This window comes from Lycorma delicatula, chromosome 1 (genome assembly GCF_047948215.1).
Source record: "Lycorma delicatula isolate Av1 chromosome 1, ASM4794821v1, whole genome shotgun sequence".
Lineage (NCBI taxonomy): Eukaryota > Metazoa > Arthropoda > Insecta > Hemiptera > Fulgoridae > Lycorma > Lycorma delicatula.
In genome coordinates this window covers 31,284,359-31,308,332 of record NC_134455.1, presented here as the reverse complement: position 1 = coordinate 31,308,332, position 23,974 = coordinate 31,284,359, and the positions used below count along the sequence as shown (strand labels likewise).

Here is a 23,974-nt window from a genome sequence, read left to right as displayed (position 1 = left end):
GCTTCCTAAAATTCCTCGTGCAGGACGACTAAAGGGATTTAGTAGATTAGGAACCCGGCTGGCTAGGTTCCGCCTGGGCAGTTGACTGACCGAAAGTAGGGGCTTCAGCAACGAGCCACGGTTAGTTTAAGAGGTGTCAATTTGATTTGATAAGTCGTCGGCAGAGTTGCGACCGCTGCCAACGGGCATGGATTCCTTGTCCCGGGGGGGTGCGGTCATGCTTCAAAGGGGGCATTTTTATAAGCATACGACACTGTGGGCGGTACGTGGCTGCGTGCCGCTTAGGTGGCATGCAGCGGCGTTTCCACGGCATTTAATGGAAGAAGTTGAATGTCACGCGGGACTCCGCGATAGAGGTGAGTGGTAGTAGGCGTTTATTCTCCTCTCCCCGGTAGACCAGACCGGAGTTCGTTAAATTTTGCACTCATGAATGAGTTTAATGTTAGCGGGGTTCTTTAAGGGAACTTGGTCTAAATTTCGGTGCGATTAACACTTTTAGTGGGAAAGTTGTTGTTTATTGCTTCAAATTGAGACACTCATGAAATTGGCTCATTTAATTGTTAGAACTAGACACGGAGTCTTCAATCCACGGTTAGGTTTTTAGCTTAGTTTCTGAGGGCGACGTAGTAGCTATAGGTGTCCGTTTTCTTCTTCGGAAAGCATAAATCTAAAACTATCTCGGGATGAATTGACCGATGTATATGTCCCTCGGGGCATCTGTATCGGTGGCATCTCAGCAGGGCCTGAACTTAACGCTGTGGTATGTGATCAGTTTGAGGGCGAGAAGATGTCCTCCGTTAAAGCCACTACTGGCTTGGAACGGAGGGGGTGGTGTAGCGACCGGATAAGTTCCGAGGCGAGATCTTCTTCCCTCGGGGGGGAATCAAGATGTTATAGCCTCGCACAAGGTGCTCACCTTGCCTCATCTAGCCTCGCACCAGGGGTTCACGCATGCCACACCTCACCCGGTAGCGTTGAATGACTTTGAAATTGCGCTTAATCCCGCATTTTTCCTCTACTGTTCGATCGTGGTAGGATCCCGGTTGGCTAGGGTTCCTGCTTAGACATTGGATTGGTTGGAGGTAGGCGCATTGGCATCGTACCACGGTTATATTGGTATTGTTTGTAATTCGATTTGGGGCTCCTGCTGGTGAGGGTGGCCGCGCCGCCGGGGTATGGTAACCCGTGTGACCGGGGGCGTGGCTTCCCTCCGCCGGTAGTGGTCCTGATCTTGACATGGTAATGCCTCGCAAGACGCCATGATGGACTGGTTGATGGTGCGGGGTTTGTCCCCGGCTCCTGCGCGGACCAGAGGGGGTAGGTGACCTAAATTGGTCGTAGGTTTGAATTTCTATGTTGCGTAAGATATAATTTTTATTGGTATGAGTTTAGCACTGATTTAACTTTAAAGTCGTTCGTTTTCTGAGGAATTCACAGTCACTACCGGCACTGTTAAATATGTACTATGCCCGGGGTTCTTGCGTCCACGGTTTCGGTCAGTTAATTTGAGGGAATCATGCTAGGTTGGATGTGAAGATATCCGTTTGAGTCCCATGTGTAAGCAAAATTTTATATATATATTTACTGATGCAAATATCTGTTAAGGCATTTATATCAGTGGCATCCCTACCGAGACCTGGCTGATAACTGTGAGATGTAATCAGTTAGACGGTTTAAAGAAGACCTCCGGTAAAGCCCCTCAGGGCTTGGAACGGTGGGGTGGTGTGGCGACCGTTTACGTCACAAGGTGGGTGTCTTCCCCCTACAGGGTTTGGATGTAGTTGCTGTCACCATAGGTGTCTACTAATTGGAAAGAAAGCTTTCCTTTCAACTGACTTCTAGAGACATTGAATAGGACTTAGGATATTGGTTTCTAGTTACGTTAGTCCCAGTCAGGTCTTGGTATGTTTTTGTTTAACAGTTTATCAAGATTTATTATTAGATACTTGTGTAAAATTAATAATAAAGTAAAGTGAATATAAATATTAAACTAAAAGAATGACAAGTTGCAAAAGATTACGCTTTCAATTAAACTGAAAGGCAAGTTTTCAGCAACTGTAGAAGCAGCGCATTGAAAAGAATGAAGTCTTCGGTCAGAGATACTCCCTTTGAGTTTGCTTTTTGATTTTCGTAAATGGGATTTCCTTATCCATGACTAACATTAAAACTGAGATAAGGTTTTATTTTTGAAGGTATTTAAATAATTTTCTGTGAAGTAAAATTATATTTATTTCAAAGAATAAAATAAATAAAAATGTCGTAGGTTACACGTTACATGAATAAACTGATATATTGGATGGTAACTGTTAAAAATGTATGACATTAACAATTAAACTAAATATTACAAACTGAGGAACGTTTTGCTCACCAGCAGAATGTTTAAATATTTATAGGTTGTTAAAACATCAAAATCAAACCCAACATTATACAGAAATACATTAAATTTGTTTAGTCATTCAAAGATGATACCTTATTTGATAAAGAGGTAAGAAAGTTTTCAATTTTTCTATATTCAGATACAAAAAAAAACTTTAAAATAATTACTATTTTCTAATCTGTTGCAGTTAATTCGGATCATTTATTTGAGTTTTACGGTTTATTAATTTGCGTTCTTACATTTGGCTATGTAGAGTATACAATACACAACAAATTATTTATAAAAGACTGTTAACTTGAAAATGTAAGATTTAATTCAAAGATTTTCACACAAATATTCCTGTATATAACCTACCTGGGTTTTTTGGCAAGCAGATAGGACGTATGGTCTCAGTTACAGGAACACGATCGTTAAGTCGTAGAAGTGATATATCATGATTAAAATTAAAGTAGCTGAAATCACCAGTGAGTACTCGTATTACGAATCTACTTTCAGGTTTTTGGTTTTTGGCACATCGATCGTGTTCTCCAAAAGTAACTTTAATCATGAACCACATAAAGCTGTAAAATGTAAAATGTAAAGCAGTTACAACATATTTTATCGAAACCATTATCATTAAAATTTTACAATAAAATTGATACATATGAAAAACTAACCTGCTAAAATCTCATTTTTAGATAAACAGGATTTATCAAAGATAATATGTTAAATTTGTGTGTGTTTGTATGTTATATATATAAAAAAGGAACCTTAACTACATAAAAATCAGATTTTGTGAATTTGTATTTTTAATACAGAATGCTTTTGCTTGAAAATAAATTTTTCCATTAAAACTGCTTTTGTGCAATGATAATTTTATAGATATTTTAATTAATTGAAAAAAATATAATAAAGTACTTTCTTAAACACTTCATATATTTTCAAAAATATCTTTAATTAACTTCTTACCTATTTAAAATATTTTCTATGATATTCAGAAAATATTACAACGTTTTACTTGCATACGTATTACTTTTTCATTTTATTAAAATAAGCAGATTGTAACTTACAATTCTGGAGATTCATTTTTAGATTATTAACGTCAGTGGAATGAAATTGATAACTAGTGAACACATTAAACAATGTGATTTCGATCGAATCACGCTACCTCGAAAAAATTTAATTTTCAGATAAAATTATTTAATTTTTTTGTTTTAAATTTAAATGCTAACAAACGTTATCAATTTTTATGTTAGTTGTACAAATTTTTTATAAAAAAAATTGAATTTATAAAGAAAAGATTGGTTTTATAAAAAAGTGTTTATAAAAAAGACAAACAGAAAAAAACATTTTTCAGTAGGTCAAAAAATTGGAAACGGATATAGAGTGTAGCTCACTACAGCCAATAATAAACTCTTTAAATTAAATAAAACTATTGTATAACTAGTATATTGTGTAATATTCGTTACCAAGATGGTGGTTACAAATACAATAGGTTTTTATACAAATTTTGTTCGGTTTGTCATTAAAAATGTTTCTTTTTGAAGAATTTGTATAATAATAAGGTTATCTTGCGTTGAATATAGTCTAAACTAGAAAAAAGACGGGCCTATTGCCCGCCCCGAAAATGTTACGTAGTTTTTATTTCATGACACCTGATTTTGTTAATTTTGCCAATTTTAACTAAATAATGTTCATGAATTTAGCTTACAAACAACAGCAAAGACTTTTAAAAAGATAAGTTTCCAAATTTTGAAAACTTTTAGCTGTTTCTTGAGTTGTAATTTTTTAACACTGTTCTAACCTATTGTTTTCCTGTTTTATCTCCAAAACACAGATATAGTTTTAGATAAATATTTATAAACAAAAATTAAATTATAAAAATATTATAATACCAAAACATTCAAAACGAAAAAAATAATGCACAATAAACAATTAACAATTGTATAATAAATTGTTTTGTGTACTATAAAAAGTACGTTGTTTATATTAACACTTATTCTACACTTTTTTATTTTTATAAAATTTAAAAAAAATTGTGTTTACAATATATTTTTTAACAAAATGTAAAAAAATATTAGGTGTAGAATAAAATGTTAATGTAAACAACGTACTGTTTATAGTACACAATACAATTTATTATATATTTGTTAGTAGTAGTGTAAAAATGGGGACTACGGGAAAAATTCAAGGTCATTTTCTCTATCTCTCTCATTCCCACACAAAGGTCGTTCTCTTCATCTTTCTCACACACGTGTCGTTCTCTCTAACTATCTCACTCTCTCACACAACACAGGGTGCAAAGGGCATTTTCTTTATCTCTCTCACTCTGGCACACAGGACTTCTCTCTCTTTTACACACTGATCGTTGAGTATCTCTTTCATACACAGGTCATTTTCTCTATCACAATCACGCAGAAGACATTCTTTCTATCTTTCTCTCCCTCTCTCTCACGAGGACACTCACACACACACAAACACAAACACGCGCGCGCGCACAAACTCACGCAAACAAACACACATATAAAATCTTAGATCAACGTTGCTAGGCGAGGTGCGACATGAGTGAACCTCTGTGCGAGGCTAGAAGAGGCAAAGCGAGCACCCTGTACTACGGTAGACCAATGTATTAAGCAAGCACTCCGCTCAAGGCTAGACTACTCTATTAAGCGAGCACTCCATGATAAACTGTAGGAATGTATTAAACGAGCATTAAACGACCCTTTTGAGGCTAGGCGATCGCCTCATTCAAGGCTAGACTAGTGTTTTAAGCAAGCACCCTCATGTGAGGCTAGATTAATGTATTAAGCGAGCACCCCATGCAAGTCTTGACCATGAAGTATCCCACCCTGCGAGGCTAGATCAACACACACAGACACACTTAGATAACGATGCTGGATGAGATGCAACATGATGAACCCCGTCCGAGGCTTAATAAGGTAAGGTTAATATTCCGTGCGGGCTATAGAGATTGAAGCACAAACGTTTTTGGATTGGAATAAATGAATTATGAGCCGGGTTTAAATGATTCGAATCAAATAAAGAGTAATTAAAATCTGTAGGCTTCCTGTAAGGACTGCTAAAATAGCAACCCCCTATTGCTACAAGCAGCAATAATATCCCAGTCGACATCTTAAATTTTTCCTTTTCCTAGTTCTCCACCTTCGAATTTCTTTTTTCCCCATGGGAATTTCCCTTTTTTCTTGAGGGTACTTCCCTTTTTTCCTGTAGAAAATTCCATTTTTACCTTGCAAAAATTTACCTTTTTTCCCGGGGCGAATTTTGTTTTCCTATCGAACTACCACTACCTCACCCTAAAAACCCCCTAACATTTCTCCCACGCAGTAGTATGTAAAAGCCGGTAGTGCACCACTTTCGGTCTTCCCTCTTGGATCCGCCATATTGAAGACGCTACCCCTATCCTTATGACCCACACCCATTCATTACCATCACCCGCCACCAGCACCTCACTACCAATCCCCTCACTCACCCCATCAAACCCAAAACCCACCTCTCGCCATCACCAACCGTCTTTTCTCTTTTTAAGCCACGCATCATTCCTCTTCATCTTACCGTTCAGTCAGAGCGCATATCTCCCTCCCCTCACCATTTAACCGACCAATCACGCTTACCACAACTACCCCTTTTTCTATCGTCGGCCATCTTTAAACCTTCTTCCAGTCGACTATATTGGATTCCCACGTTTCATCCTAGTCTGTCATTTTGAAAATCCTACACCCCTCACCCAACCAACTCTAATTTACCATCTTTGATTTTCCCTTTCCTGTCTCCCTGTTGGTCTTCTTGGATTCCTACCGTAGTTGCAAGCTTGATTCCTCCTCCCTTCTCCCACCCTGTTAACCAATCAGAGTACATTTCTCCTCTCTTCTCTAGAAATTTGTGTTGCTTGCGTAAATGTGTGTTGTCTTGTAAAGGACTATTTAAGCCATTATTTTACATTTCATTGACCACTCTTTCTCTTCTAAATTGTAATTAAAACTCCTCTTAGATGAAATTGAAAAGGTTTTACGTTTGAAATAGTTGTTATACATTATAAAATAAAGAAAAAGAATCGACCATCCCCTTTCATATTGATCACTTTCACAATAATTGATATTCAGATATTGATTTGTATAGTATGCGACAAGCAGTGGTTCACATGTAACACAATCGGAAACGTAGTCGGTCTCATCACAAGTTCTACATACATAGGTAGCAATAAGAGTATTGGTGAATTTCCTTTTTTTTGCAATATATACGCCTACAGCGATTACATTCTTTTTTATACAATACGAAGTAAGTCCGTACAAAGTCACCGCATTCAACGTTATATTCATCAAATCGTTTAATTTAAATGCCTTCACCTTTAGATCGTCACCTCCTTAGAAACCGGAAAATACTATTTCTCTATCACCAATAAGTATAGGAGTAGTATTACCACATTTGAAATCACAGCAAATATTTGATGGTTTATCGAATGAAAGTTCATTTCTATAATTACATTTTACCGTCTTTACGAAACGTATGAACAATCGGTGAACCTTGAACATGTTTGAACCTGTCGAAACCTGCTAACATGCAAACACAAATCTTACCCTCCCAAGGGAGGGGAAGGATTGTGAAAAGACGGGTCCCTTCTTTTCATTTGTTTGTGGCGAGGGATTTGAAATTTCACAGAGTTGCCAACATCACTTTTCTATTTATACCAAAACCTCGCGTATATAATCAGTGTCAAAGCGACAATATCTAAAGAACTTCACCGACAAGCTCATCGAAATTACCCTTCACGTAGAGTCGAGTTGAAAGGTATAGGCAATATGTATCAAGCCAATCTTGTCGATATGTTTCCATACGTTAGATCCAATAAAGGTTGTCGATATATATTGACGATGTTGATTTTTCTAAACTGGCTCTTTGTGTAGCAATGAAGCAAGTACGGAAATCGCGAAATCCCTCAAACCTATATTGGATAAACACACGATGAGTCACTTTCAAACCGATTCATGTAAAATTTTACAATCCGTCAGATATGAAATTGTTAAATTCGTACAATATAAATCATCATTCTACACATTCAGATAAAAAACTTCGATTCTGGAACGATTTAATCATACACTGATGACAATGTTGTGAAGAAAATTTACTGAAGAGGGTACTTACTACAGATTAGATTTATTATAAAACTGATCGCCAAATACAACAATACTTGTCATCACACTATCGAAACTGGAAGAGGTAAATAAGGAAACCAAAGCGATCTTATTACGACTGAATACGGTACTGTTTTGAAAACCTACTTTACCGAAATTCAAAATCGTAATCGGGCACGTGTAAGTAAATTTAAAAAGACCTTTGCTAAAGGTTATTTACCGAATTGGACAAATAGAGTATTTACCGTCCATAAAGTACACAATGATACTCGTCCCTGTACATGGACGCTGATGGTTATTAATGGTTAGGTGTTGAGTGGAAACTTAAACGGTGAAAAACTCGCTAAATCATCCATCGTCAACAATAACGTGTATTTAGTGGAGAAAGTTTTACAATGGAAAGGCGATAAACTGTTTTGCAAGGGTTCGATAAAAAACATAACGGTTAGACAAATAAGGCGGATTTGGGACGGTGAACACGTCAGTTTTAATCTTGAGGCTGGTACAACAAGCTGGTAATATAACGATTCAAAATTTTGACGAATACTCCGACAGCGGAAGGAGTGGAAAAAAATGGTGAAATGTTCCTCTTTTACCAAATAAAATCAGATATATTATTTGCGGACTATCGAACTGTAAGAATAAAAACTTTCTGTTCAACTTGTTATTTTCACCCAACGGTTTTCGATTCGAGAATATTTATGTCTTTTCTAAATCGCAATACAAACTGAAATATAAGTTTTTAGGGGTGATGTCCGCAACATCGGAAATTGGTTATTTTTATATTCTGAAAATGATCATGTAATGGCACCGACGAAGCTGAACCAAATTCGACAAAGATTTCCGACGATATAGCGTGCGAAAAGCAACATAATATTTGAAAGTACTATTCAATGGGACGACACAATAACTTCGATAGCTTTTATCTTATACAAACTTATTCTATGAGGCCGAAAAAAACAGTTGGACAAGATTATGTGTACTGGGACGATCCAAACGAACTTTGCGATAGACTGCGTCTTTTAGTGGCTTCAAAGCGAACCGGTCATACTGGTCATAATAAGGAAATAGTTTCCATTATAGAAAAATTGAGAGACGGTGGATGCATAAAAAATAGAGGTAATATTTTATTTTAATCAGTCTAAAGATGACTATCGACAAGTTTGGACGTTTTCACGGCGGAGCTTACGGTAACAGAGCACCGCCTACACAAGTTATTGAAACATTTTACAAAATCACCGATAGGAATTATTGCAGATGATGATGAAATTACTTTCGGTTATGTGAACAAGATTAAAGCAAAGCGATTTGATCAATCGACTCATACCGTCGGTTTTACAACCACCAGAAAATAATGGAATATACTTTTCAAATAGGTGTTTGAACCTATTTGTTTATGTAATGTCTGTGAACCTGTTGATAAGACCGATGGCGTTAATCTAAATTATCTACGCATTAACTTGTTTGCGTAGGAACAAGTTAACATCAGAGAAAGTGTTATCGGCAATTTTGGTGAGGCGAGATTAGCGTATGATCTTGTCACAAAGATATATGTTGATTTTAGGGAGCATCACATTAACCAAAGAATAAACGAAAATTTTCTTTTTATCAAAGCTGGGAGGCTGATTTCAAAGGAAGTGTTGTTACAAACGCTAGTATGCTGTTAAATCCATCGGATCTAACTACAAAGGGTTACGTTGTGGAATATCTATTTAAATTTTAGAGATTTATAATGCACTATTTAGAGGACACTGATTTTCAAAAGATTCTGAGAAACACCTTTATGGAAAGCTTAAATAACAGACCCAAACAACAGTCTTATAAAGAACACCACAAAATACTGGCGTGAATAAAAATGAAGTACGTTTACACACCATACATACGACTAAATATGATATATCTACACTAATCATTTATCCGAACAAAGATTTTCCCCACCGTTCGAAATCATATGTGCCTCAATGGATAATCATTAAAAGTTCAGTCTCACTCCAACGTGTTTGCAAACGGAGAAACCAAAATACAATAAATAACTTTACGTTGGCAACTCTGTGGAATTTAAAATCCTCGCGCCAACACAAATGAAAGAAGGGGATTTCTCAAGGGTGGGAAAGGGGTTGTGTTTGTGTAGCTGGTTTCGACAGGTTCAAACATTTTCAAGTTAGACCGGTTTTTGTCGTGGTTGTGGTTGTTGGACATATGTTTGATAAAGACGACAATAATATAATTACAAAAATGAACTTTGGTTCGAAAAACAATCAAAAATTGTATTCTGATTTCAAATGTGGCGAAAGCACTATTATTCTTATTGGTGATAGAGAGATAGTATTTACCGGTTTTCAAGTGATGATGATCAAAAGTGAAGTCCTTTAAATTAAACGACTTGTTGAATATGAGGTTAGATACCGTGACTTTAAACAGACTTACTACGAATTGAATAAAAAACAGTGTACTCGCTGTAGACGTATATACCGCAAAATAAAGGTAATTCACCAACACTTGTGTTGCCACCGATGGGTGCAGAACTTGTGATGAGACTGACTACGTTTCCGATTGTGTAGCATGTGAACTACTGCTTGTCGCATACTGTACAAATCAAAATTTGAATATCAATTTTTGCAAAGTAATCAATATGAACGGGGATGGCTAATCGTATGTATCTCCTTATTTTATAATGTACAAGTACTATTTCGAAATTGAAACCTTTTAAATTTCATCAAAAATGATTTTTAATTAAAATTTATAAGCGAGAGAGAGTGATAAATATGATGTAAAAAAATGCAATTCACATTTACATATACAACACAAATTTCAACATACATACACAAAATAAAACACTAAACCCCTTCATACAATAATGTACGACTATTTAAAAAAAAAAAAAAATTATCCGCATTGCTGTAGGAAAACGTTTCAAGGCCTGTGATATAATATGATATTAGATCCTTCCAATGTCAAATTATGTTATGTGTGGTGGTGAAGGGGTTGGGTGTATATGTGTGAGTATATCTAGTTGTTTCAACAAATTAAAACATGTTCAAATTTGCGCGCGTATATCCGTAAAAGGTGAGGTATATGGTGAAGGATTGATGGTAGGGGTAAGACAAGAAAATTATGACTATGGAAGAGTAGTAAGGGGATCCAAGATGGCAAACTGAGTTGGGGGATCCAAAATTTCGGATTTGGGTAGGTTGTAAGGTGAGGGAGGTGTTACCAAGATGACGAACAGTAGTTAGGTGGGCAATCTACGATGGTGGGAAAGGGAGATTCAAGATGGCGAACTGTGATTGAGTGGGAGTTGCAATATGGTAGTCTAGGGCGGGGAAGCGGAAGCTGCAATTTCATTGGTTGGTGTGGTGGGGGTGGAAAAGAAATGTGCTCTGATTGGTCGACATGGTGGGAAAATGAGGTGATCAAGCTGGTCAACTACGGTAGTGGATCCAAGATTGCCAACTGGTGGAGAGGAAGGGAAAAAATCAAATATGGTGGATTATAGAGGGTGGGGGTAGCAGTAAACGTATAAAGATGGCTAACTGGGGGGGAGAATCAAAGATCATAATCTATCGTGAGAGGAGTGGAGGCTATAAACTGCGCTGTGATGTGTATGTTGAGTGGATGAGGGTAGGGGGATCTGCGCTCTGATTGGATGTTGGGTGGGTAGGTGAGAATGATCTGCCCTCTGATTGGTCGGTGGAATGGAGGGGAAAGAGGTGTGGATTAAAAAGCGGAACGTTAGGGAGGTATGGCTGCTAGTTAGAGGTTTTGGTTGTGATGTTGCAATTTAAGTGGTGTTGTGAGGTGTTATGGAGAGGGGTGTTAAAGAAGAAACTAGAAGTGACTTCATCAAGAAGGCAGTTTCAAGATGGCGAACCGGAAGTGGCGCATTGCAGGAATTTGCACACTACTGCGTGGGAGAGGGTTTAGGGGGTTTGTAGGGTGCGGTAGTAGTGGTACGAGGGAAAAGGGAAATTCCCTCAGGGAAAAAAGATTTTTCGCAGGGAAAAAGGAAATTTCCTAGAGGCAATATGGAAAGTACTTTCAGGGAAAAAGGAAAATTCTCATAGGGAAAAAATGAAATTCCATGATGAAGGACTAGTTAAAAGAAAGGAAGAGGGAAATTCCAAGATTTCGACTGGAATATTTCCTCCTTGTGGGAACAGCGGTTACTTGTTGCAGTCTTTACGGGAAGCCTGCAGCTTTTAATTACCATTCATTTGATTCGAATTATTCAAACCCGGCTCATAGTTCACAGTTCATTTAGTTCAATTCGAAAACGTTTGTGCTTCAGTCTTTATTGTCCGCACAAGGTACTAACCTTATCTCATTTAGTCTAGGACGGAGGTTCACACATGTCGCGTCTCACCCAACAACGTCAATCTAAGTGTGTCTGTGCGTATTGCTCTAGTCTCGCACGGTGAGATAGTTTATTCTCTAGCCTCGCATGGGGTGCTCGCTTAATACAGTAGTCTAGCCTCGAATGGGATTATCGCTTAATACATTACTGTAGCTATGCATGGGGTGCTCACTTAGTACATTAGTTTACCTCGAATGGTGTGTTTGCTTAGTACATTAGTCTACCTTAGCACACAGTGCACGCCTTACCTCGTCAAGCCTCGCATAGGGGTTCACACATGCCGCACTTTGTCTAGCAACGTTGATCGAAGTGTGTATGTGTGTGTTTGTTTGCGTGTGGAGAGAATCATTTGTGTTGAGAGTGAGAGAGATAGAAAGAATATCCCGTGTGTGAGAAAGATAGAGTGAATGACCTGGGTGTGAGTAAAAGAGCTAGAGAGAATGACTTTGAGTTTTTCTGGATGTCCTCATTTCTACACTACAGTTAGTTCAAGTTTTTCAGCTGTATTGTAACGCTTCATTTAAAATTCATTTAAGTAAAATGTGAGCACATACAGCAAACAAAGCAACGCACCATGCTTCTTGATTTAAGTAATGTTTCTATGTACATTTTTATTAAAAATATGTTAAGAACGCTAATTAAGTAAACAACTTATTTAATTTTATTAAATTAATTAGTAAATTAAGGCAGGTGTGCTTAATTTCTTTTTTCATACTCTTACCCTTTAACACAATGAGCTGCACTCATTACATATCGATCATTGATTAACATGCCCCCACAATAAAATTTATTGAAATACGATAATCTGGCCATCCATGGAAATTCATTTACATCTGTTGGCTTGCCGCCAACAATTCTACCAGCCTCATTACGTTCTCCGCAACCTATAACATTCCTTCAATATTCATTATTTTGTCATTCTGTTAGTCATGTAATAAATAATATTTTACTTAAATAATAATAAAATAAACAATTAAAAATTAGATTATAATCTATTTACTGAAAATTATTACTTTTTGTTTATTTTATTCCATCATTTTATAATAAATACAATAGCGTACATATGAAAAGTAGGAAAAATAATCCTCAATTTTATTCAGTAGAATTTCAAGGTCTACCCAGCTTGTATTGTAACGAAGATAATATTGGTTGTTTGCCTTCCTAACATTTTAGTTAATTTTTTTATATAAAATTGATGATATTTTTAACGTAGAGGTGTTTTTACACGTACTTCTAACGAATTCTCGTCAATTTTTGACGGAAGTTTCATTTTCAATACATTTGAAATATAAATAATTACCTTAAAATCTACTAATCTCACTCATTTATATCAGTGATGGCCGAATAGATTCTGACGCAAAGTATGAGGTTTGTAACTGGATTATTTTCTCATCTGTAATGCTGAAACTCCGTAACATTACGTTGAATGCACTTTGGTGTGGCAGTACTTAAAGTTTAAAACATTTAGATATTAGTTTATTTCGAGAAACTTACTATTAGTTATTTAAAAAGTAATATCTAAGAAATAGTTGACAAATTGGATAGAATAAGATTTTATTTTTCTAAACTTAAGCAAAGATAAATTTTGTAAAAAACGGATGATTGCTATCGTAATGATGTTTTTTTTTGTTCTTATCAGATAAATATTTGTATCGGTGTAACTAACATAGGACTGTGAAATAGTCTGCTCTTTGGACTTGTACTGTCCACTAATTACTAAGAAATAAGAAACCTTAATTTTTCTTCAATGTCTTATTAATTTTTATAATCAGATATCAGCAACAAAATAACTGCTGTCTATTTTTCCTAAATCATGTCAAATTAATATAAAAGAAATTGATACAATATTTTTTATTAATTTTTTTTGTTAACTTTAAGTTATGCCTTATGTTACTTTCCTTTTTTTTCATTACGTGATCTTTCAAATTTATTTGAATTATTTGTGTTAATTGTCTTATATATATACGTATATATACAATACATTCAAACATAAATTAATGTTCTATTACATTTTTTAATTATGTTTAATGAAAAAATTAATATTTAATGTCTCTCTTATGATAGTTATGAAAGTTTTTAAGTTCTATTTTCCGCAACTTTAATGAGATACTCTATTTGAAAAAAGTTCAATAATAAAATTTTTTTCCATTGCTGAAAGCAATGGAAAATTGCAGCTGCTTTTTTTCCAACAAAATTAGCTCTCCGCATCTGTTAGTCGGAGGCGCCTTCCTTGGTAAAATATTTCGATATTTTACCAAGGTAGAAATGTAGGTGTCTTCCATGGTAAAATATTTCGGAGGACTACACCCCGTTCGGATCTCTGGGTGAGACTACTAAGGAAGAGGTCACCAGGAAATTAAAAAATAACATTCTACGAGTTGGAGCGTGGAATACTAGAAGTCTAAAAAAGGTTGGTAGGTTAGAAAATTTAAAAAGGGGTAGGTGAGATGTAGATGTAGTAGGAATTAGCGAGGTTCGGTAGGAAGATGTAAACGATGAGGTGATTTTAGAATAATTAACTCAGCTTCAAATAAAGGGCAGGTAGGAGTATTACGTAATGAACAAGAAGATAAGGAAGAGAGTAGAGTATTTCAGAATGCACAGCGATAGAATCATTGTAATAAAAATAAAATCAAAACCAAACCCAACAAAGATTGTTAACGTTTATATGCCCACAAGTACCCATGATGATGATGAAGTAGCGTGTGAATACGAAGAAATTGACGAAGCAGTTAAACACATAAAAGGAGATGAAAATTTAATAATAGTTGGAGATTGGAATGCAAGCATTGGAAAAGGCAAAAATGGAAATATTGTGGGGGAATACGGGCTGGGCAAAAGGAATGAAAGAGGGGACCGACTTATTGAGTTTTGCACGAAATTTAATTTAGAAATTACAAACACCCAGTTTAAAATTCATAATAGACGAATATACACATGGAAAAAGCCAGGCGGTAGTGCAAGCTATCAGATAGATTACATCATGGTTAAGCAAAGATTTAGAAATCAACTCGTCGACTGGAAAGCTTATCCTGGAGCAGAAATTGACAGCGACCATAATTTAGTGATAATGAAATGTAGATTGGGGTTTAAATACCCGGAGAAAAGGTGTCAGATGAATCGATGGAATTTAGAGAAACTTGAGATAGAGGAGAAAAAGAAGATTTTTGAGAAGGACATCGCAAGAGGTCTGAGTAAAAAAGGTAAGGTAGAAAACAAAGAAGAATGGGAGAATGTTAAAAAGGAAATTCTTAAATCAGCAAGAGCGAACTTAGGCAGAACAAAGAGAACTGGTAGAAAACCTTGGATATCAAAGGATATATTGGAGCTGATGGATGAACGTAGAAAGTATAAGAATGCTAGTGACAAATTAGGTAAAAGGAACTATCAAAAATTATGAAATACTATAAACAGGAAGTGAAAATTACCGAAAGGAGAGTGAAATAAAGAAAAGTATTCAGAAGTGAAACTAGAAATGATCATTGGTAAAATAGGCGAAGCATGCAGGAAAGTTAAGGAGAACTCTGTGGTACATAAATTAAAATCTAATAATGTGTTAAACATAGATGATACACCAATATATAATACGAAAGGTAAAGTCGATAGATGGGTGGAATATATTGAAGAGTTATACGGAGGAAATGAATTAGAAACTAGTGTTATAAGGAAGAAGAGGATAAAAGGGAGATACAATACTAAGATCTGAATTTAAGAAAGCATTAAAAGAATTGAATAACAGAAAGACTCCTGGGATAGACGGGATACCTGCAGAATTACTGCGCAGTGCAGATGAGGAAGTGATAGATAGATTATACAAACTGGTGAGTAATATTTACGAATAAGGGAAGTTCCGTCAGACTTCAAAATGAGTGTTATTATCATGATACCAAAGAAAGCAGGAGCAGATAAATGTGAAGAATTAGCTTAACTACTCAAGCATAAAAAATCTTAACTAGAATTCTGTACAAGATTGTGAGGAGAGCGGAAGAAGTGTTAGGAGAAGACCAATTTGGTTTCAGGAAAAGTATAGGGGCAAAGGAAGCAATTTTAGCACGCAGAATAATAATAGAAGGAAGATTGAAGAAAAACAAACCAACATACTTGGCATTTATAGACTTAGAAAAGGCATTTGATAACGTAGACTTGAATAAAATGTTCAATAGAACTAGCAGTTAATGACATTATAGAAGAATTTAGTAACGGAATGACAGTGCAAGTTGAAAAAATAGATGCTACGGTTTGTTGATGGTATAGTACTTCTAGCCGAGAGTAAATAGATTTAGAAGAAACAATGAATGGTATGGAAGAAGTCCTACGCAAAACATCCCGCATGAAAATAAACAAGAACAAAACGAAAGTAATTAAATGTAGTAGAAATAATGTAAATGGACCACTGAACATAAAAATAGGAAGAACAAAGATTATGGAAATAGAAGAATTCTGTAATTTGGGAAGTAGAATTACCAAAGATGGACGACGCAGGAGAAATATAAAATTCCGAACAGCACAAGCAAAACGAGCTTTCAGTCAGAAATATAATTTGCTTACATCAAAAATTAATTTAATTGTCAGGAAAACATTTTTGAAAGTATATTTGGAGCATAGCTTTGTATGGAAGTGAAGCTTGGACGATCAGGGTATCTGAGAAGAAAAGATTAGAAGCTTTTGTAATGTGGTGCTATAGAAGAATGTTAAAAATCAGATGGGTGGATAAAGTGACATATGAAGAGGTGTTGCGGCAAATTGATAAAGAAAGAAGCATTTGGAAGAATATAGTTAAAAGAAGAAACAGACTTATTAAACAAACGCAACATATTAAGGCGTCCTGGAATAATCTCGCTTTGAAGTTGGAGGGCCAGGTAGACGGGAAAAATTGTGCAGTCAGGCAACGTTTGGAATATGTAAAACAAATTATTAGGGATGTAGGATGTAGGGGTATACCGAAATGAAATGCACTAGATAGAGAATCCCGGAAAACTGCATGAAACCAGTCAAATGACTGAAGGCAAAATCAAAATAAAGATTTTAATGTATTTCACTTTCAAAATGATTAACCCTGTTCTGCAAGTAGGTTTTTTAAAAATTGTAACTTATTTGATTGTAACAGATTGTTTACCTCTTAAAAAAAAAAAATTGAGTCTGTTGGAGTTATAAAAACATAAATTAACAAAAATACTTATCAAACGTTATCTTCATTTTGGTGTAATCGGATTATAATAAAATGTTTGTTATTTGAGAATAATTTTATATTTATCGTCGTGCTTAAAAAAAGAAAGACTTGTTCCAGTTATTATAATCTGTTTAAGAAATTGATATCACAGATATTGTATAATGAAAGCAAGCAGGACTAGTAGGCAACGACTTTAATTTTTCCTAGATCTTTAAATATAAAACGATAAAATAAATAAGAATAAACCAAAAATTTACTCTCCTTTAAAAGAATAGGAGTAAATTTTTGGTTTAAAAGAATACGTTTTTCGCCCAGAAAAAAAACAAAAAAAGAAGAATAAATTTATATATTTTTTTAAAAATATTTTATTATAAACTTCACAAATGCTTTAATTGGTGCACTTATTTTATGGATTAATTTTTATTTACTCACTACAAGTACATGGTGGCGATGGATCATACGGTGGTCTTCGTCCAAACACATTTAGAAATATTCTGGAGTCTCTGGAATTATTTATATTCTGAAACAATCATAATTTATCTTTTAGTTCTTACAAGAACACTTAAGAGAAAAATAACTAGTCTTTCTTCTTTCAGTTTTTTTTTTATTTTAATTTTCTTTATTTTATAAAAAACTATAAAAATAATTAATATTTCATTAATTTGTTTGACGAGAAACAATTTTGGTTTATTTACAAAATTATTAAATTTACAAGTATGGTATACAAAATTTTGTCCCAGAGCAAGTTTCTTTATACATTTTTACCCTTGAATTCAAAAATGTTAACTGAAGTTTTCTATCACCCCTAGTTTTCATGTTACACTCTGTGTGGTGTTATGTACGTTATGGAAATTATGTAATTATGATATGGTATTACGCATCTATAATACATAAAGGAATAAAAAAATTTTATTGCCTAAGTATTAAAAAATGATTAGTTTGTTATGAAAGAAAGTCTGCAATAGCATAGAACAATACAATTATAGCATGTCAGTGGATCCCAAACTTTTCCGAGTCGCGGCGCCCTTTTTCAATAAAAACTTTTCCATGGGGCCCTACCCTAAGTAAAAATATGACTACTCGTAAGTAAGAGATAAACAATAAATAAAACTCGTGTATCTTCATTATTTTTTTACTTTATTAACATTAAATTAATAATTGTAAATGTCTTAGTTTAATTAATTATGAAGCTTTTACAATATTTCACACCGCCCGTGAAGAGGCCGCGGCGCACAGTTTGGGAGTAACTGGTGTATGTAATATCTAAAGGCAGGTCCCTGTGGCATCCTCTCTACTATTCTTAACATCACTCAGCGACTTCTCACATCAGCAGTCAAAGTAGTGTATTCAAAGTCACATCCATTAATTTTCAATGATTCACCGTATCTAATTATGACGTCACTATTGTAGTAACGAAATATGTTCTGGTTATTTTTATTACAAATAAAATGATTATATTATTCAAGATGTATATGAAGTAATTTATTTCTTGAAAGTATATGTTTTTTTCTAAGTACGTTAAGGTTTTGCTACAAATAAACAGTTACAATGTAAATAATACAGAAACTTTAATACTAAACTTTATAAATAATACAGAAGTATATGAAATGAGTTGTTTATTAATTATAGGCTGTAATGCTATGATTTTCTTTGACATGGCATAGTTATTAACGAAAATTATTTCTAAATCGCACGGAAGCAGTAACTAATATTCTTTTGAGCTTTGTAGGACTTAAAAACTACAAAATAAAAATATTAAATTGTGCAAAAAAATACAGAAGTCAGTAAAGTGTAAAAGAAACATGAGTAAAAGTAATATAATTATAATTATTATTAAATTTATTCTAAAAACATTTATGAATATTAGAGAGATATTAAGTGCCAACGAACTTAATATAATAAACTTAAAATTAATTTAATTAATTAAAACGGTAATTTTTACTATATTCTGTAAACTAAATATAAAATAATTTCATACAAAATAATTTGTATAATAGCTTAGATAAATAAATACAGCGTAATAATAAGTAACAGGTGAAATAAATAATTAATATTTAAACGAAAAATTTAAGTTAATATTAAAATTTTAAGGTCTTACTTTTGTCGCAACCTGTAGTACGTGTTCCGCATACCGGGTTATAGAAGTGGTAAAAAGGAGGCACGTAGAGGCAGCTTGTAGGGGAGACCTGTCTTTGGATTTTACGTGCTCTATAGTCATAACTGCTGAATGATGTAATACTAAAATGAGTCATAAGATGGCTTTCTTACAGACTTAGTCATCATTGTTTGTCAAAGTGATGACACAAGCAACATCTGCTTTGATTATAACGTTCGAGTTACTAGTTCAAGGCATAGCTAGTCTGTTTTCAGTGTTCCCTCTGTTGACATCTATACATCTTTCATGTGCATATGCTGATATAATAGAGTCCAGTTTAAACATTTCTCAGTTAACGATGTATTCTAAATTTACATTTCATTTTTTTAATTCAAGAAGAGTAGTGAGTATTTTTTGTAGTATTTTTATGTTGTGTAATTTTGCAAAATGCGTAGAAATTTTGTAAACCCGCGGACAGCTTTTGCTGCATCTGTGGTGAGGTGATATATAAATTTCAGAAACGTAGCTTTACTCCTCTCTCAAAAAATATTACGAGCTTATTTTGGCTTCAAAGTCGGCGGTCAAGACAAATATTGAGCCCCTGACATTTGTTGTGCTTTTGCGTCAAAACGCCTTATAAGCTGGTCCGACACATGAAATTTGCTGTTCCAATAATTTGGCTGGAAGCAAAAATCATGCCACGATTGCTACTTTTGTCTGACTAATATTGCAGGCATTAGCTTAAAATTAAAGCACACTACTTCATACTCTAATTTACCTTCAAGCATGAGGGCTGTGGCTCAGAGTGAAGAACTGTCTGTGCCAAAACCACTAGAAGATATCGTACTTATGATGATCAACGACACAAAGATTTGGCGGAGCATAATAATGATGTTGATCCAAACTATGAAGCTTTAGCCTCATGATAAAAAGATGGAACCTCCCCCACCGCTAAACAAAAGTATGAGTTTTTAAAGATAGGCGTAATGATTAAAACAATTTCTTTGTATTTGAAGATGGACTTGTTTTTTATAATAATGTTTTGTCTGTAATGGAATCAATCTGTCATGAGTACAAAACAGAGAAGTGGCGTTTGTTTATTGATTCCTCTAAAGCTTCTGTTCGTTGGGAATGAGTTTCCATCAGTGCCACCAGCTTACGTTACGGATCTGAAAAAACTTACGTGATCAGGAAACATCTGTTAGATGAAATAAAAGTATGAAAAATTTCCGTTGAATATCTGTGGTGACTTGAAAGTAATTGCTCCGTTACTAGTTCTTCAACTTGGTTCACCCAGTACTGTTGCTTTCTTTGCAAGTGGGACAGCAGAGACCGAAAAAATCATTGTGTGCAGAAAACGTTGCCAAACCGAACCGCATTAACTCGAAGAAGGAATGATGTTAATGATTCAAAACCACTTGTTGATTCAAAAAAAGTTTATTTACCTCCACTCCATATAAAGCTAGGGCTTATGATAAACTTCGTGAAAGTAATGGATCGATGTGAGCTTGGATTCGCTTACTTAAAGAATAAGTCTCCAAAGAATTGTGAAGCAGAACTCAAAAAAGCAATCTTTGGGACCTCAAATTAGTCATTTATTTAAAAATGAAAACTTCGATAGTACGTTAAATGAGGTGGAGAAAGCTGAATGGAAGCTTTCTAAGTGCATTTGCCAGAAGTTCTCAGGAAACGATAAATCCGAAAATTAGGAAGAAATAGTGGATTCAGGTTTTAAAATCTTATAAAATCATGGGCTGCAACATGTCATTGAATATTCATTTCTTGGCTCGCATTTGGATTTCTTCCCATAAAATCTAGGAGCAGTCAGCGATGAAAATAGTGAACGGTACAATCAGGATATTTAGATGTGGAAAAGCGATACCAGGGCAAGTGGGGTCTTAGCATCCTAGCTGACTGTTACTGGATCCTAAAGAGAGAGATGTTCATGACACAAAATATCGTAGAAAATCAAACGTTACTACTTTTTAGGTAAGTTTATATTATACATGCATTATAAATACGTAATGTTGTAAAATTAAAATAGTTGTCTCTAAAAATCCTTACGTGATAAACTAATTCTGAAATCATATTTGAATCAGCACAAATAATGATATTAGAGGTAGTTTAGAAACCTTGCATACTGCGGCAGGCTGACTAGTCCTGAGAACGAGCCACTGCTGCAGTATGTAAGTAAATAACTAAATACATTAAAGATGATTGGTTATTGTTAATTCTGTTTCCTTTATAAAATAATACTCATCAATTACAAAAGAATAAAAATAACTGGGGAGTTCCCAATCTTTTACATGTGTGTATATATATATAGAGTGAATGTTAACATCAATAACACATCATTATTAAAATTATTTAAATTATAATAGGAATGCAAAAAACCATGAACTTTGAACGAATTGATAATGCTAGTAAATTAGTATTTCGTTATAAAAATCTGTCTGACAAGATTTATTTAATTATATTTTTAGATAATATAAAAGATGATTTTGAAAAAAAATATATAAAAAATACACTTCTAATTCATTTACTATACAATTAATTTGTCAATATATTAAACAACCTTTTATTTCATATGGAAAAACTCTTTATAAATCAAACAAATTGGAAGATAAAACTTTTCGTGGAAAATAAATTGTCTATTGATAGCGCTTTTGATGATTTAATTGAGTATTATTTTGAATTGAAACACAAACTAAATAAAGAAATGTCTGTTTCTGAATTGATGTTACATATTCAAATACCAGATACAAAACAAGAATTAGGTGGTTCTTTAATAAAACACTCGTGGAATGTTAGTGATAAAAATTTTGTAGATATTTATGAATTTTTAATGGATATGAAAGATATGGTATTTAACGCTATAAGATTACAAGTTGAAAAGTATAAAGAAGACAATATTAATATTATATAGTCGTTGTTGTTGAGTTAGAAAAATGCGTGGGTGATAAATGTGATTTTTGTGAAGTTAACTTACACGGCAGCACTTGATTTGCTTAAAATGTATGTGAAAATCCAAACATCTTGAATGAACAGTATTTAGAAGCCTATGAAAATATTAACGAATCTTTTGAAAGATTAATTCAAATGGGAAGTGGTTGGATTATGAATACAATATTAAGATTGGATCTTTCAATATCAGAATTCGATCCACTTTATGGAGGTAATAGTACATATTTAAGCTTTATTAAATAAACGCGCTATAATAAATATAAAAAATGATGATGATCAAAAATGTTTTTTATAGTCTATTCTAGCACATTTATTTCCTAACAATAATCGTAGTTACCGTGTTTCATCCTATAAACAATTTGAAAATCGATTAAACATGAAAGGAATAGAATATCCTGATTGTGTTAAAGATATTGATAAATTTGAATCTCAAAACCCAGATATTGGTGTAAATGTTGTGTTATGATATCGAAGATGATAAAAATCATTAAATCCTAATAATGTATATATAAAACGTGTGAATAATAATCGAAAAATTGTCGTTTGGTTATTGTTATTAACCGATGTTAAATTAATTTTCTACAATTATACTATAATAAATATGACAAACAAATATAATGATTTATCAAGGATGTTGAGTGGTAATAATAAAAGTCGTAGAAAATGTGAATATTGCCCCTATTATTTGTATTGTATTAAATCTTGGACTACTGAAAGCGAAGCTAAAGAAAAGCTTGCAAAACATATTGAAGATTGTAAGCAAGGAAAGGTTCAGAGAATTCCAATGCCAAAGGATGGATTGGTGTAGACTGGTGAGAATCGTAGACGAGGTAATATAGTATCGTTTAAAGACTATTCTTCAACATTACGCGTGCCTTTTTTTATATACGCAGATTTCGAATCATTTATCGTTCCAAATCATATTGCAAACCCTGAAGCAGGCACTAGTAATACTACAAAAACAAACACTCGTAAACCATCTGGATATTGTTATGTTATTATAGAAGAAAATCAATGTTTTGTAGAAAAAATTGTACAAAATTATACAGAGCTAATATATATGATGATAGGTAGTTGAAAAGTTTCTCATTGATTTATATAATAAATACGAATATTTCAAAAAGGAATTATCAACTAATAAACAGTGTATAATAAGTGAAAAAGATCAAAAAAGATTTGAAAAACATACCAAATGTGTTATATGTGAAGATGAGATTGATGGGAATTGTGTAAGACATCATTCTCACACACGTGGTAAATTTATTGGCCCTGCCCATGAAAATTGTAATTTAAATTGTAAACACGTAACTTTTATTCCAGTTGTATTTCATAATTTACGTGGATACGATTCACATCATATTGTATTGGCGATGGATGAATTGAAAGAAAAATTTGAAATTACTTGTATTGCAAACAACAGTAAAAAAACTCATATCTATAACAATCAAGAATGAATATCATATCGATTTATAGATTCGTATCAATTTCTATCTTATAGCTTAGATGATTTGGTGCATAGTTTATTTGATTTTGATGGTTCATTTATAAAGAAGAAGAAAAAGTTATTGAAAACAACATACTCTCAATTTGAAAAAAAATATATATACAAAGAAATTGTGATGAAAATAATAAAGAAAAAGATTTGTTTTATATGTTAATCCAACAAAAAGGTTTTTATCCCTATACATATATTACACCAGCATCTGTTTTCAATGAAACACAATTACCATCCATCGAGGATTTTTATGATGATTTAAAGAGAGAAAACATCCCTGAATATGATTATAAACATGCTCAAAATATTTGGAATAGTTTTAAAATTAACACGCTTGGTGAATATCACGATTTCTATATGAAATTGGACATTATGCTGTTGGCTGATGTA

General features: G+C 33.8%; 1 protein-coding gene across 2 annotated transcripts in view; it reads right to left on the bottom strand.

The window, feature by feature from the left end:
* LOC142318072 (trypsin-7-like) overlaps nt 1-23,974 on the bottom strand; it is a 90,354-nt gene that overhangs the window by 41,032 nt on the left and 25,348 nt on the right. The window contains exons 3-5 of one of the 2 annotated variants that reach the window (XM_075354594.1): nt 17,463-17,550; nt 12,582-12,744; nt 2,732-2,937 (exon numbers count right to left, since the gene is read on the bottom strand). In XM_075354594.1, the coding sequence (XP_075210709.1) occupies nt 2,732-2,937; nt 12,582-12,744; nt 17,463-17,550 (457 nt within the window). The remainder of the gene's footprint in view (nt 1-2,731; nt 2,938-12,581; nt 12,745-17,462; nt 17,551-23,974) is intronic. The other variant, XM_075354595.1, reaches the window with a different exon arrangement.